This window comes from Ceratosolen solmsi, unplaced genomic scaffold, assembly GCF_000503995.2.
Source record: "Ceratosolen solmsi marchali unplaced genomic scaffold, CerSol_1.0 scaffold15, whole genome shotgun sequence".
Classification (NCBI taxonomy): Eukaryota; Metazoa; Arthropoda; class Insecta; order Hymenoptera; family Agaonidae; genus Ceratosolen; species Ceratosolen solmsi.
In genome coordinates this window covers 2,608,722-2,625,931 of record NW_011948434.1, presented here as the reverse complement: position 1 = coordinate 2,625,931, position 17,210 = coordinate 2,608,722, and the positions used below count along the sequence as shown (strand labels likewise).

Below are 17,210 nucleotides of genomic sequence, written 5' to 3'. Positions count from 1 at the left end.
TGATTTTAAAAACGCGGGCTTTTCAGGACAATTATTTAATTTTATAATAAGACTACTATAGAATCAAATATATTATCAATAAATTTTAAAATTGTTATTTTACATTATTATTATAGCACATAGACAATATTATGTTAAACCATTTTTAAATGATTGTTATAAAGTAAGGAGTTAAAAATGAATTATTGAGTTTATAAATTGTTTATAAAAATTTAACCTATCCATAAATCATATATAAAATACCATTATATAATATTTGTATAAAAAAATGTAACTAATTTTGATAAGTATATAAAATAATATTGTAATTAATATATTACAAATATATTATTAATTTAATATGAAAAACAATATTAATAAAAACTAAACTGAAATACACAACTTGTAATACATCATGATGTAAAATAATATAAAGCGCATAATTCTTTATCAAATTTTTATTACTTTAATTTTTTTTCAAACTTTTCATACTTAATTTAAATTAAATTTAAAATAATTTCAAATATAAATAAAACCAACATATGTATGTATATATATATAATTATAGGAAAATGTATGGTTGTTTAAATGAATTGTAAATGTATTTACCATCTTTTTATTATACATTTACAAAATTAAATATTACATTTTATAATTATTTTATAAATAGATAAATATGACAATTAAGAAAGTGACACAAACTTTAATATTAACAGAACAGTAACTTAAAATTATTAATTTATATTTTTATACACAAGATCACACAAGTTAGCTCAAAAAATGTCTTGAGTAATTAATATTCACTAAAAAATTGTTTTACATTCAATACTGTATAGTATAACATTAATATATGTTTATTTTTACTGTTTTTTAACTACAACTATTGTCATAAAATTATGTAGTAATAGGTTTATTTAAATTAAAATGAATGATGTTATTGTATGAGAATGATATACTATATTCTAGTGAGAGAATTCATTTTATAAAACATCTAATACATAGTTTATTGAAAATTTCCATAGATACAATTGCTTTTTGATTAATGATTTTATTTTTGTATATATATTAAAACTTTTTTTTATCGCTGTTTTCATTACTTAAATTTTTAATATTCATGCATTAAAATTAATTTGTTTATGGTAAAAATTCAAATTTTTTAAAGATTCTCAAAAATTATTATGGTGGTCAATATCAAAACTATAAATGATTTGCATATTAGTATAGTCAACATTTACGTTATTGTACATAATTTGCATAGAAAAGAACTTTATAATTTACTTTCGGTATTTAAAGTAGATACAAAATATGTTATAAATAGATTTATACATTATAATTATACAAAATATTATCTTTTGAATTAATTATAGTTTCATTAATTTTTTATAACTGTTAAAAGCATTACCATAAGTAACAAATCTAAACATAACTCAGTAATTGAAAATTTATTTAAAATCAACTGTAATTTTACTTATCAATAAAAAATAAATGAAAGTCTGATTATTAATTTTAGATGTTTTATTTGTTTGTATACGAATTTTTTTATTACTTTTAAAGCAAAAATTAATTGTAAAAGATATTATAAAAGTATCAGTCTTAATCCTGATTTTTTTAATAAATGATTAATAACTATATAATAGACCACAGCTCCACAAATTTATAGAAAAGTGATATTGGAATTTTAATTTATATATTTTTGTGTATTTTGTTTTTATTAGCATTTGTTCTGGAGCATACTTCATCAATATAAACTGTTTGTATATCACATCAGATTTTTTCATGAATATTGTCTGATACTCTTTTTTGATTATCAGATTTTCTGTTCATAGATAAAAATCACATTAAAGAACAAAACTAACCAGATTTCAAAGTTGAATAAAATATTACTAATTTTTATTCGGCATTGCTTTTTTTGACGATTGAGTTACAAAATTTCTATAAATAAGGTTTATTTAGTATTTATTAGAAGGATGAATATTAAATATGTTTTCAATTTCAATTTCTTATACATACTCAATTATTCTTGGTAAGTCTTTATATCGACATATATATTTATGCCCTAGTCCATAAGAAGAGTCTATTCTTGTCATTTGTATTTGTTCTATGTTATATCCATGTAGTTCATTTGCAGCATTAAAAAGCTATATAATAAAAAATAAATCAGTATAAAAATTAATTAATTTTAAATCCATATTTGTATTTTTAAAAGGTAAAATAAATATTTGATACTTTTTCTCCTAATGAAAATGGTACAACATTGTCATCTTCAGCATGTAAAATCATGATTGGACATTGGATTTTACCAATATGCCTATCAGATTCAAATCTGAGTTGATTATTATAAAGAGGTTGCACAATAACCCAATGAAACCAAGGTAAATGTTTAAATATCTAAAATTAGACAATAAAAATTAATCTTTTTGTAATAAAATCTTATTGAAATTTATATTTAATTCCATTAGAATTAAAACTAAATATTATACTTGAGCTAATGGATGTTCTGTAATTTCATCAGCAAGATTATTAAATGGAGATTCCAAAAATAATCCTGCTGGATTTACATCATTACTTGCAAGAATTGCAAGTACATGTGATGATACTCTGAAATTAAAATTAACATAAAAATTCAGAAAACTATAAGTAACATTACTTTTTAATCTGTGATTATACTATAATCTTTACATTATTAATTTTTAATTATTCATTTCTATTAGTCTATTTGATACTTTCACATTGATACTAGTATTTTTTTTTTAAATAATGTACTATACTTAATTAATAACAACAAAAGCTATATTTTATTATGTATATGCAAATAATAAAACTTCAAGTGTTTTGGGTATATTATATAAATAATATTACATGTGAAACTACTTATATCATTATTTAAATGTCAAATTTGTCAATATTACTTAATTTTATTAAAGCATATATAATCATAAAGTTCTCTAATGAAAAGATTTATAAATTTGACATTTATTATTAAACCCAGTATTATTACAGTTATTGTACTTACCCAGTACCAAGTGAATGACCCCAAACAAAAATTGGAGCCGAATTATTTACAATTTTTATGAGCCATTCAAGTACAAATTTACTATCATTAATAACTCCCATTTCCGAAAGATCAACATTATCACTATCACCATAGCCTATAATTTATATGATAATTTTACTTTTTATGAAAGTAAATAAATAAGTATACTTATATAAATACTTATTATACTTACTTCTGTAGTCAAAGCATATCACATGAAAATTAAGTCTTTGAAATAATTGATAAAGTTCAACTCTGTGACTGCTAGCTCTGTTACCACTATTTCCATGCATATACAAAAAAACTGGTCTAGTGGCATTTCTTAATAATGCTTCGTAACTTTCTTCACTTTCAGGAAGGCTTTCATTTATTAAAGATTGTGGCAATATTTGCCTAAAATTTTGAACATTTACCATATTATATTGCAAATTTATTTTATATAATATTTTATAATTTTTTATCATAATTAATACTTATATTTAAAATGTAATCTCAAATTACATCAATAAGATACATCAATATTAATTTGTATTTAATTACTATAAAAAATTTGAGGATATTTAAAATTTTACTTACCAAGTTCCAATTTTAACATTCTCATCTGTAGTTAAATAAAAGTTTCTTGCACCTTTTATTCCAACTGTTTCGGGTTTAGAAAGATCAATACCAAGTGGCCAATGTACTAAATCAATTAAATATGTAAATATTATTAGGCATTACCTGAATTAATGTCTATATTGATAAATATTTTTTAATTCTGTAGCACTGTATTTATAAAATAAAATTGCTTACCAAAGTTTAAAAATAATATTTTCTTTTGTACTTGATATGAGTAACGAAACACAAGAGGAAGTAATCCAAGTAAAAAAATGTAGATGCAAATCGATACTTTTATAATCCATAATAAAAATCTGTAAATACTTAATAATTAGACATAATTTTAATGTACATTAAATAAAAAAAAAACAATATAAACATGGTAACAATTCACAAAAAATTTATGTATACAATGTAAATTGCATATTTAAAAACAGTCAATTTACAAAATAAAAATATCTTACGTCATGCCATATAAAAAACATCAATTACTAAAATAAAAAAAATTAAAACTTTATAATTTATTACTTCCATTTTGAAAATTTTGATAAGCAAAGTGTTGCAACAAGTTAATTTAAAAATTTCATGTCATCAAAGAAAGAAAGATACAAATTGCATTAATAAGTAATTGTCTATCTCATTAGTACATTTATTTGTATATAATCTACATTTCTATTTGCATTTAAAATTTATGTTAAGATATTTTTTCTTTATTAGATATTTACTTAAACACTATTCAACTATTACAATGAATTCTATCATGTTACTAGCAATCTAAACTTTACATTACATTAATTGTTTTAAAAAAATTTAATTTTTCTATTAATTTTAATTTTTTATGAAAATTTGTTCCTATAATTTTTACAAAATAATATATATTTAGTAAAACCCTCTAAGGAAAAAACTGTTTTTCCATAAATATTTTTATATGAAATTTTATGAATCAAAATATATCAGTTTTAAGCTCTCTTAGCTTTGCAAAACTTTAGACTAAATATAACTAAGAAACATTTCTTCGGTGACTAGAAAATTGTAACTTATTTTCAAATTCTTAATAATAATGTATATTAAGGAAGTAAGTTATAGTATAAATAGTGTTATTTTTTATTCAAATTTCTTTTTTCTTGATGGCTTAAAATGCCCTTTATAGAAAATTTTTATTATTAAACATAGAGTTTAAAATATTTAAAAAATTTTAATATTTGTGTGTGTTATGTGTCTGGGTGGGGAGGTGTAATTAGTTATCAGTTATCAAACAACACTGATAATTATGAATGAATTTATTAAAACAGACAAAGAAATAATGGAAAGGAGTTGGAAATGTTAAGTCAATAGGTAGAATAGTAAACGTCATCGACTTTGATTATAAAGCAATTTCACAAGCTGTATTAAAGTTAAGTAAGAGTCACAATTAGTGATAATTCTTCAATTATAATAAAGTCGATGTTTTATGTATCAATAAAAAATATGCATGAAAGTACTTTAAACTATAAACTTACACTCCAATATACCAAAAATCAGCAATGATGACAGGTACCATTGTAGCTAATAACAGGTAAGTTGCTTGTATATTTATTAGTTATTACTTAGTATTACGTTTGTTTTGCAAGGCTGATACCCTATTTATTATTATTATTGGTAGTAGCAAATTATTTATATATGATGTATTATTTATATAATTCCCTTTTATTTCTTAAAGACCACATTTTGCTATAAAAATTTTCTATCTATGCGTACAAAGCAATTTCTAAATAATAACTGATTCTTGACTAAGCAAAATTACATTGTTCATACAGGAATGAATCACTTGTAAAATTAATCTACAGTAAAAGAAATTAAATATACACAAAAATAATTATGATTAATATAATTTATTGTAAATATTTATTAATGAAACATAATAGAAAAAAAATTTCTTTACATTATTAAAATAAATGTTTTTATATTTTTTTATTAAATTTTATTGTCTGTGATTAAATGAATTTATTTTAATAATTATGTAATTAAAGATGATATTTCATATATTCCAACTACATATATTTTATAATATTTATAAATATCTGTTTTAATATTTAAAACATATATATACTTTAAAAATTATAAAATATTTCAAGATTTAGTCATCATTTCTAAATAAATTAATGTAAAAATATTTATATAAAAATACTAAATTTAATATCGTGAATTATATTTACTTTATATTTTTAATATATGTATTTCGTGAATAAAGGTAATTAAGTATAAAAGAATTAATCTTTTTATTAGTAATTTACAAATAAAGATGATAAAGATTTTCAAAAATATTATGTGAGCTTATCAATAATAAAATTACACAATTAATATTGGCTTATTTATTTTTGAATTTATATTTTATATTTGTCTTTCCTGCATTTATTATTTGAGTATGTTTATAATTAGATAACAATTACTATTTCCTGGAATTACAATACAAGGCGATTTTATGTGATTATGTAATATATAACCAAAAATTCAATCTAAATTTAGAAAAACATATTATCACAAATGCATTACTACCATACCTTGTAAACTTCATAGTTATTTCTTGCTTAACTAATTTATGGACCATTAATAGATTTGTAAAAAATCAAACTGAAATAAAGCTTGTTGAACATTCATTGAAGTACTAAGTTCTCAATGCTATTTTATTTTATAGAATGAAAGCCAATGATAGCAACTTCATTTTATTCAGCAAAGTTAATGTACACTATTTAATCATAGAAATCAAAGAAAAATTTTTTTCGAGATGTATTAATGCAGATATTATCTTATTTTTTATTTAAATATCATTTAAATATAAATAAAAACTATTTAAATAACGTTTTATATAAAAATGATAGTAATTTCATGTTAACACGCGCACAAAACGTCTTTTAAAAGCTATAAAACTGTATATCTTTAAGACAAAATAAGTATGCCTTTTTATATAAATATCATAGTTGTAAAATAATAAGGATTGAAGAAATTAAAATTAATGAAAATCTAGAAAACACTTGTAACATTAATATAAATGAAAATGTTAATTTATACAATTGCACTCTATGTATTATGTAGCAGTTAAAAACGTAAATTATTCTGTTAATTGGAATTTTGTTTTATATAGTTTTCATATCATACTCTAAACTTTTTCATATTTTAGTCTTATTTAAATCTTTAAATGACGTTAATTCAAGAATGAAATTAGTGAAATAGCAAATACAAATAACACATCGTTAAACGTTATTTTTTTTATGAACTATATAAAAAAAATGTTTTGAATTACACTTCGAATAATATACAAAAATATAAAAAAATTAAATACATAAGGAAAGATTCTATAAATAATATAATTTAATACCGTAGAAATATGAATAAGATCAAGGGTTCCTCTAAAATCAGAAGTGCTTAGTTATACTTTGTCATTTAAAGGTTTTTCTATAATCATATGAGCAGCGTTTCATTCTACTATAATTTGAACTTTAAATATATTACATACCTCTGTATAAGTGCCAATTATATAATGTTCGAATAAATATTCTAATTACAGGCAGAAAACACGACGAGTTGTCAATTTCAGGTGCTCTAATTTCTTACGTTACCAGTTGAAAGAGAAAATGTCCAAACTGTTGCAAAATTCAATACAATAAGAAACATCTCGCTATAAGATATAAGAAAAATATCATATTTAAATATGAAAAAATAATTTAGTTAACAATTTTAATATTAATAGTAGATTAAACGACCAAAGAAGGATAATTTATTTAGAAATTACAAAAGTTCTAAACAATTTGTTTTATTGCTTCTTAATAACTAAAAGAATAGTAAAATTTTCAGATGAAGCAAGCGTAGGTAAAATGAATAATTATCGCTAATAATAAAGTGTGTATTTAAAAAATATAATAGAAAATTATAAAATATTTATGGCAATAAAAATGAATGCATTTTGTATCAATTGAACTTAATTTATGCATATAATACTATCACGATTTTCCAAATAATAACAAAAATATTTTCGATTACTTTCATTTTTAAATACTGTAAAAACATTTAAACTGCCGTAAATATTTATTCTGATTATTCATTTAATTATAATAGTTAATTTGTATTGAAAACATATATTAAAAATGTCATTTGAAATAGAAGTATATGATATAGATGATTATTATTTTTAGCATATATATTGATTATACGTTTGAAAGAGTAAATTTAAAGATCACCTATTGGCATTAATTCCATCAATTGTAATAAAAATTAATTGATAAAAAGTATATTAGTATAGACTATCATTTATCAAAAAATTAAGAAGATAACATTTTATAGGAATCGAATAATTATTACTATCTCTTCTTAATTATTCTAACTTGAATTTTAAACGAAATAATATATCTTATATCTTAATTTATATATGCATATATATATATATACATATATACATAAAAAATTTTATAAACATTGATAATTGAAAAAATTTATATTGATAAAAAAAATATTGGGATTGAATAATTGAATCTAATCTAGATTAAAGTTTTCATATAAAATATTTAGACTACTTCTATATGTACATATATATGCATAATGCCATACAAGCTATAAATTTACAGATTTAAATTGATAATAATTAATATTTATATTAAATTCTAATGCTTATGTGATATACTCTGACATTTAGCGAATGTCAATTAATCAAAAAATATAATTTGAAAGTTATAAAATAAATATATAACAAAATGACAATAAACTATTTAAATAAAAATAAAAGTGTCAACTTTCTGTATATTAATTTCTGCTATATTAAAAAACAATTTCAAAATATTTCTATGTTTAATTAGAAAAAAATAAAAGCAAATATTTGATGTTATTTATGATAAAACATTATTAGACTGAGCAACAAATTATAAATTATTGTAGTGTAACATATTGAAATAAAATATTTCCTTACTGTAAATCATATTTTGCAGAAAAAGGAGATAATACTTAAAATATAGTATTATAAAATATTGTATTATAGAATATTTTTAGATATTAGACATTTAGAACACACTAACACGGCACAGATCATAACTCATATGAAGTTAATATTTTTCCATATATTATAATGCATAATACATGTTCACAAGTTACGAATACTGCACAATCACCATTACCCCATATCATGGTATTCAATAGTATGATGCCGACGCGGCATCTACTCGAATATTGCTGGTATACTACATCGCTTAATTGTGGGAAGCTGGAATACTCCACATTGTGTGACCGCCGTTTGATACGATTTGTCGCGGACCTTGCATAATATACATGGGATTATCGTGAAGGCAAGTATTAACTATCGACCTGAACATATGGGTTATCTTCGATGGCATAATAAGTATATCGACGCTACTGGCGTTTTTTGGAAGCATCGTTACGTATCGCCAATCATTAAACATACGCTCATTATATTAGAATATATACATTATATTTTAGTGTCTGACGATCACACCGAAGATAGTCTGCTGCAAAATCTTCGGTCCATTTGTCGAGCCGAACGAACTCTTTCTTCTTTTTTTATTGGATCATTCGCTTTAAATTACCAAATTATACATTTTTATTTGTGAAAATTGGAGTCATTTGGAAAAACTTTTATACTTATAAATAACCAACGTAAAAATAATAAACCAAATAAGAAGCCTAAATTTTTAATAGTGCATTTTTAATTTTGTTAGTCATCCATTTCTATTTATTTTAATTTTCCAAAAGATTACTTAACTATAATTATACAATTAGCATAGTACTTCTCCACTTTTATCTATTTCTACTATTATTTTTAAATAATCGCTTTGATTTGATATACATTAACATAAAAATAATTTATCGAATTGTTTCAATATCAAGATACAATTTTCTTTCTATAATTTTAAGCTTATATAACCAATGAAATTTAACAAAAACTATTAATATGCATTAAAACGTAGCCAAAAAGGAACTAATATTGATCGAAATGATTATATCAGATATTTTAAACAAAAGATATATATATTAACAACAACAGAATTTATTAAGAAATTATAAAATAATTCATTGGAACTCTAATTATAAACAAAATCCTAAATATTAAATAAAAAACGATTTGCGGAATACAGGTAAAATGTAATAAAATAAAACTGATCTTTTAAAGATAAATCAACTAAATATTTATATATTCATATATTATTTATATATTATATTATTATACTATATTATATTATTTATATATTATTAGATACTTATAATAAAGAATTTATAAATGTTAATAAATAAATGGTTAATTAATAAAGAAAATAGTAATAAGAAACTAGTCTATTAATAAGCATTTGAAACAGTGGATGTATATATTATATATATTAATATATAATAAAAATTGACGATATTGAACTTTTCTCGTTCGATACAGAGATTTAGTTGAAGTAATATCTATCACCCATAGTCGAGTTAGAAATCGGCAATGTTGGCAAACACTTTAGGGTAAAAAGACATGTAAAATAAGTTATTCATTTTAAGCAAACTTTATATCAATACGTATCAAATTCAATTTTCCTTAATATTAGTTTTAAGAAAAAATAGAAATGCAATAATGCGTGTAAATGTAAAAAGATGACGATATGATCTATTATAAAACATAAATATTTATAAACTTTATGATGATCGTTAATTTAAATTAATAAGTAATTGTGATTGAAATATCACCATAGTAACATTTTGTGATTATTTGAAAAGAAATATAAGCATTGTTTATGATATAATATAATAATGAAATTTTATTAGAATGATAGTTTAATAAGTATATTTTGTCAATATTTAAAATAATTAACATTTAAAATAAACTTAATTTTTTAATTATCATTTTTTAAATACATTTTTTTTTTATATATTTTTTAAATATTTTCTGGTTATTTACCAATTTAGAGATTACACAAGATTTAACTTTGCACCTTTTAACACAGTAGATTATTACCAAACACAAAATTCGTAAACGTACAAATTTTCATTAGATAAGCTACACTATCACTACTTTTGCTATCGACGTTTACTAAGGCACTGCATATGTGACTGAGAAATTAAAGTAATGAATAATTTACTTCCATTATACAAAGATAATTGATTTTGAAAGTCAATTGATTCAGAAAATTGTAGTAAATATATTACGTCATTGGATACACAATATCTAAAACTTTCTTTTTCAATCAAATAAGATAAGCTTCTTTTACATTTGTAACTAACAAATTTTCATTTAATAAATGTAATTATTAAAACTTTGCAAGTAACGATTATTATATCATATATTTTATAAACATATTGAACATTGTTTTGTTGATTGTTTGAGTTTAATTTATTGAAAATGACACTTTGTATTTCCTTTTTAACTTCCATTTTGTATTAACACCTTCATGACAAATACTTGAATTTATTCAAAATTAATTTGAAATTATGTTAAAAAAATTAAATTCAATATACAAATATATTGCATAATAAAAATTATAATAAAAATATATGTTTAATGTTCATCAAAGTATCAATTTGAAACTGGTTATACACATTTGACAATTGAACTACTGATAATTTTAATATTGAGTATAAAAATAAATTATTAACTATAATTTATTTACATCTTCAAAACAATATTCCATGTTTACGTAAATAGTTTTTCAATGTCTGAATAAAGTTTAAATTTCAATTTAATTTACATTGTTTTCAAAATTTTATAATTTATTTAAGTATTCAATTTTAAATGAGGCTATAAGAATTAGCTATATACAAATACGAATACACTTTCTTATTTTATATATAAACTTAATAATGTATAACTTAATGTAAATCTTGAATTCCATTAATTCTAATGCACAAGCTTTTCTTTCCTTTTATACAATTTATCGAAAAATATTAATACCTAATCATGGTTATTTCATTGTCTTATATGTTTATAAGTGCTTTAAAGATTGTTTGTTTATTTACTGTTATCGCACATTAATCTATTTCTAAATATTATTAATAATATAATAAGATGTTACAACATTTTTTTTTAAACTAAATATTATAACTTACAAACAGAATTATTTTCATTATGTAAAATAATTATGTAGCGATTGACAAGTTTAATTACGTACGCAAGTATGCATATGCATTTTGCCCATGTAAACATATGCATGCATATATACACATATTATATTGTATATCCGAATTCATCAAATCTAATATGTGTAATTAGTATGGTTATGAAATGTATGAAATGCATATTTGGATATTTAATTTTATGCAATTTATATAATATGTACATATGCATGCATATATGTTTACATGGATATATAAATCACTTTATATAACATTTTTAATTGGTTATGTAGTATCCAAAAATAATCGAGTTTGTGCGATAGTAATCGACAAATGTCAAATCTAATTTTATTTTTAATTTTATAATTATTAAAAAACCATATATATAGATATTTTGAAGGTAGAAACAAAACAAATTTATTATTTTTTGAAATAACGAAGTAATTTTATATAATCTATTTATGTAGATCTTTAGATCTTTAAAAGAATTTAAAAGTCTATAATGATTAGTTATCCTACGATAAAAAACGTTTAAGAACAAATTAATTTTAATATAAAACTTGCATGCGCACGTGAAAAATGAATTTAAAAAATAATCATTATTGTAATTTTATTTTATTCATCACATTATTTAAGATAATTGAGTGTTTGCACTAATATATATTCAACTTTTGCTTTTTAAACAATAATTATATACAGTGTAAAATAAATTATTTATATTCTTATTGCTAAAAATAAAATTAATTGAGCTAATGCATCTTTTCAATTTTTTTTTATTTTCCAGATACGCCAGCAATGGACGGATATACACTCGTATACAAACTCTTATTTGATAAAGTATAATAAAACATGAATTATATATTTATACCACGATCTGAAAATAAAAAAATATTTTAATTACAAAAGGTGGATTTAATGTTTTTTTAATTAAGTAACTTTTCATTTTAAAGTAGAATGGATATTGGAGAATTATTATCTTATAAGGTTAGTTAGATTATTTAAGGTTAGTAGGTAGATAATTTATTTATACAAAATTCAACTTATATTTTTAGCCTCCAAATACCCCCAAGCGATCAGCTCCAGGTGAAGATGATGATGAAGATGACTGGGATTCTAAAAGATCAAAAAAGCTTATTAAAACACCATATCACGCTCGCCAAAGGCATACATTATCAAAAGTAGTTGATTCTACTCCAGTAAGAGTAAGTGAACCACCAACACCTATTCGCGCAGCGCTTCCAGCCCCAGAGAATGACGTTGTTGAACCTCAATTAACTAAAGAGCAGAAAGAAGATATTTTAAAATATGTTGAAACTGAAGCTGCTGAAGTAGAGGCTTTAGATGAAACTAATTTGAAACGAATGATTCTATTATTTGAAAAAAGGGCACTGAGAAATCAGGAAATGAGAGTAAAATTTCCTGATCAACCAGATAAATTTATGGAATCAGAAGTGGAACTTCATGACATTTTACAAGAACTGCATGCTATTGCAACCAATCCTGATTTATATCCATTAATGGTTGAATTAGGTGTAGTACCATCTTTATTAGAATTGTTAGCTCATGAAAATACTGACATAGCAGTAGGAATAGTAGATTTATTACAAGAGCTTACTGAATCAGATGTATATAATGAAGCACCTGAAGAAGCTGATTCATTGATCGATGCACTTTTAGGACAACAAGTATTTGCTCTTCTTGTACAGAATTTAGAAAGACTTGATGAATCTGTAAGTGAGGAAAGTGATGGAGTTTTTAACACTTTAGGTAGAACTTGATCTTATTTCTTTTAATTTAATTTATTATATTGTATTATATTATTAAATTTATGTTCAGCTATTTTTGAAAATTTACTTGAAACACGTTTAGAATTATGTATGGACGCTGGTAAACAAGGTTTAATTACATGGCTCTTAAAAAGAATCAAAGTAAAAACTCCCTTTGATACAAATAAATTATATGCTAGTGAAATTTTGTCTATTCTTCTTCAAAACACTAAAAAAAATAGACTTCTACTGGGAGATTTTGATGGAATCGATGTTCTTCTTCAACAATTGGCCGTATGATAATGAAATATATTTAAATAATAGAAAGTATAAATTTTAAATTAATCTTTATTTATTTTAGTATTATAAAAGACATGATCCTCAAACAGCTGAAGAGCAAGAGTTAATGGAAAATTTATTTGATATTTTATGCTCCAGTTTAATGGAAACTGTCAATCGAGAACGATTCTTACGTGGTGAAGGACTTCAACTTATGAATCTTATGTTGCGTGAAAAAAAAATGTCTAGAAACGGTTCTCTTAAGGTTATCTTAAAGACATTTAATTGGAATATTTTTTATGATTTGAATTAATAAATTAATATATTAATTGATTATTGATTAGGTTCTTGATTATGCAATGAATGGACCTGATGGCAAAGATAATTGCAGTAAATTTGTAGATATTCTTGGGCTTAGGACTATATTTCCACTTTTTATGAAAACACCAATTAAAAATCGTAAGAAAATAGTTACGGCAGAAGAACATGAAGGTGGGAGCATAATTTTTTTTAATGCCTTTAGTAACAAGAGCTATATAACTTTATATTACACATAAATTTATATTTCAGAACATGTAGTATCAATTATAGCTAGTATGTTAAGAAATTGTAAAGGTCAGCAACGGCAAAGATTACTTAGTAAATTTACAGAAAATGATTATGAAAAAGTTGATAGATTAATGGAACTTCACTTTAAATATCTTGAAAAAGTTGAAGAAGTTGAGAAAAATGCAAAGGTTGTTTATATTTATACCAATCGAATAAATAATTATGTTTATAAATTTATAATATTATTTACATAAACATATTATTTTGTTTACAGGAAGATGATGAGGAAGAAGAGACATTAATGAAAAGACTGAATGGAGGGCTATTTACGTTGCAGTTAGTAGACTATATATTACTTGAAGCATGCATTGGATGTCCACCAGCAGTAAAACAACGAGTTACAAGAATTCTAACTCAAAGAAGAGCCTCGCTTAAAACTATTAGAAACATAGTACGAGGTAAATAACGGGTTTCGAAAATAATTAAAATTTTTTAATTAGTTTTATTTTGTAATTAACTTCTAATCTTTATGTTTGATTACATTTTTTTTATAATTATAGAATATGCAGGAAACTTAGGAGATGATGGAGATGTTGAATGGAAAGAAGCTCAACAGCAGCATATTCTTCAATTAATTGATAAGTTTTGATACATACTTAGTACCCTTTACACCAAACTCTATTTTATATTGTACTTTTATTTAAATGGAATTATTTATTTTATTTGAAAAAGAAAAACAATGAAAATATAAATACTTAATTACATATATTTATAAAATAGCAATTTTCATCATTTAAAATCAATGTATCTTAAATTTAAAAAGTTATAATAAAATATTGTATTCAAACATATATTTATCTATAGCAATATTTATTTAACTTTATTTATTCTTTAATATTAAACTAACTTAAAGCTTACCTTCATTACATAAAGATTAATATTCATGTATATCAGCTAATATTTTTTCTCATTAATAAAATATCAAATGACTTATTATGGTGTAAGAATTATGAATTAAAATTACTTAACTATTTTTATTAATAAATATATATTTATGTTTAAATACTTTTTTAATCTGTTGTAAAATAATAGCAAATTTGTATACTTTATTTCTGTAAAGCAAATTTAATGTTAGAAAGTATTTCGTATAATAAAATCTATATTTTTTATTTATTAATATAATTTTGAACAAATATGCATTTTATTTGTTAAAGATAAATTTTTATGAAAATTTATTATATGATGCTAAAAATATATTACAATCGTTGTCATACATTAATAAAAAGAACTTGCATAAATCAACAATAATTTTTTATTTTTATAAGCAATTGTTTTTATTAAATATCAATGTTAATATAGTATATAAATCAATATATATCGTTAAAAATGAAAAAATATAATGTTATTGTCTACATTGAAAAATTATAATAAACGTGAATTTGATTTTTTATTACAAGTAATTCTTAAAATATCTAAATCTTCAATATTTATAAAAATTATATAAGTATAAATACTAATATTAATAAAATATATTATGTTAATCAGTATTATATATCATACTAAATATTTTTGTACAATAATAACGAAGCTATATTTTTATTGCTGCATAACTTTATAATTTAACTTAAAACTTAGCATTAAATGTTTAATTTATGTTTAGTTATAAATTTTATATAAAAAAAAACTTCTTGCAACATTTTTTAACGTTAATTTATTTATAATGTGCAAATTTACATGTATACATATAGTAACGATAATGATACTTGCTAACTTATTATTTTCTTTATACTTTTATATCCATTCGGAGCTTGAAAGGATTCATTCGTATTATATGTAGCAATTCTTTCGAAAGTGTATTTTTACTCAACAAGAATTGTGAGTAACTATACCATTTTATAATTAATTAAATTTAAATATCTTGAAAATTTATCACATTCGAAGTTAACATTAAATTTATTCATTATTAGAAATTTTTCTAATATGGTATCAAAGATAAATTAAGTGTCATATTATATAACGATAACTATTTTTTAAATTAAACAAAGAAAATTATAAACATCGCTGTACATTTTTTAGTATTCATTTTATGATTCAGAATTAATATATCAAGTAAGATCCTTATTTAAATTTTATTAAAAATTCTTTTCAGGGTTTTGTAATTGCAAAATCAAAAATTTATTGATAACGATATTTAAATAGAAAAACATAAGTTTTTTAATTACTTAATTTCATTAATAGTAGCTTTAATTTAAGAGCTTTGAAAATTCTTAATTGAAAACCATTTTATTATGTTTACTAAATTTTATAATTGGATTTTTACAAATGCATTCTCATCAAATACTAAAAATAAAATTTATAGAAGTTCATTTTGGAACATTAATAACTACCAAGTACTTATGTTTTTAAAAGATAAAAATGAAGCGAAAATCAATATGCAAAAGCACAATACAAAGCTCCATGCTCATCAAAATAGGATATTCAGTTTTATGTGAAAAATCAAAGAGACAATTTGCGGATGCTGCTTAACGCTAAAAATCAACGTTCATACGTTTGTAATTAAAACAGAAAGGAAAGATGCACAAGCAAGCAAGCGCGCGCGTGCGCGCGTGTGTATTATAGATGAATTCAGATGAGTGAAAAAGAGAGCGAGTGGGAATGAAGAGGAAGAAAGGAAAACGTGCATATACTACTTACGTAGGGGGTTCAATGAACAGTGCGGGCCGATCGATCGCTCGGCCAATCGCAATCCGTCTCTCGCTCTCAAGATTCGCAAGCTCCTTCTCTCCCTCTCTCTCCCCACGGCGGTAACAGCGCACCACGGGGAAAATAGCGGAAAAGCCATCCTCCGCGGTAACTCTGCAGCAGCCCGCAGTCTCCGGCGCAAGCTCGCGCCAACCGACGCGTTCATGACGTTGCATCATCCTCACATCTTCGTATCCTTTACC

General features: G+C 22.4%; 2 protein-coding genes across 4 annotated transcripts; one reads left to right on the top strand and one right to left on the bottom strand.

The window, feature by feature from the left end:
- Positions 1 to 1,690: 1,690 nt before the first annotated feature.
- On the bottom strand, positions 1,691 to 6,305 carry LOC105364780 (monoacylglycerol lipase ABHD12). 3 transcript variants are annotated; one of them, XM_011502807.1, is made up of 9 exons: positions 6,151 to 6,305; positions 3,806 to 3,924; positions 3,590 to 3,695; positions 3,207 to 3,406; positions 2,993 to 3,128; positions 2,460 to 2,577; positions 2,206 to 2,367; positions 1,990 to 2,117; positions 1,691 to 1,911 (listed from the first exon to the last, which is right to left on the bottom strand). In XM_011502807.1, exons 1-9 carry the CDS (start codon positions 6,195 to 6,197, stop codon positions 1,863 to 1,865), a joined length of 1,065 nt encoding a protein of 354 aa, XP_011501109.1. In that variant the 5' UTR covers positions 6,198 to 6,305; the 3' UTR covers positions 1,691 to 1,862. The 3 variants fall into 3 exon arrangements, with proteins under 3 accessions (XP_011501109.1, XP_011501108.1, XP_011501110.1); XM_011502806.1 differs by lacking the exon at positions 6,151 to 6,305 and adding an exon at positions 5,110 to 5,290 and having other exon boundaries at positions 3,806 to 3,933; XM_011502808.1 differs by lacking the exon at positions 6,151 to 6,305 and adding an exon at positions 5,110 to 5,290.
- A 6,320-nt stretch (positions 6,306 to 12,625) lies between these two features.
- LOC105364857 (beta-catenin-like protein 1) lies at positions 12,626 to 14,975 on the top strand. Its single transcript, XM_011502887.1, has 8 exons — positions 12,626 to 12,655; positions 12,724 to 13,438; positions 13,508 to 13,731; positions 13,799 to 13,981; positions 14,061 to 14,208; positions 14,287 to 14,453; positions 14,540 to 14,723; positions 14,826 to 14,975. The coding sequence occupies exons 1-8, from the start codon at positions 12,626 to 12,628 to the stop codon at positions 14,912 to 14,914; spliced, it is 1,740 nt and encodes a 579-aa protein (XP_011501189.1). The 3' UTR covers positions 14,915 to 14,975.
- The last annotated feature ends 2,235 nt before the right edge of the window (positions 14,976 to 17,210 follow it).

Excerpts from the sequence above, each read along its gene's own strand:
- LOC105364780 (XM_011502806.1), bottom strand. The coding sequence starts at position 5,150 with ATGGTACCTGTCATCATTGCTGATTTTTGGTATATTGGAGT. Across the intron at positions 3,934-5,109 it reads GATTTTTGGTATATTGGAGT|TATTTACAGATTTTTATTAT; the intron begins GTAAGTTTATAG and ends CTAATTATTAAG. Across the intron at positions 2,578-2,992 it reads GGTCATTCACTTGGTACTGG|AGTATCATCACATGTACTTG; the intron begins GTAAGTACAATA and ends TTTTAATTTCAG.
- LOC105364857 (XM_011502887.1), top strand. The coding sequence starts at position 12,626 with ATGGATATTGGAGAATTATTATCTTATAAG. Across the intron at positions 14,209-14,286 it reads TACGGCAGAAGAACATGAAG|AACATGTAGTATCAATTATA; the intron begins GTGGGAGCATAA and ends TTTATATTTCAG. Across the intron at positions 14,724-14,825 it reads TATTAGAAACATAGTACGAG|AATATGCAGGAAACTTAGGA; the intron begins GTAAATAACGGG and ends TTATAATTATAG.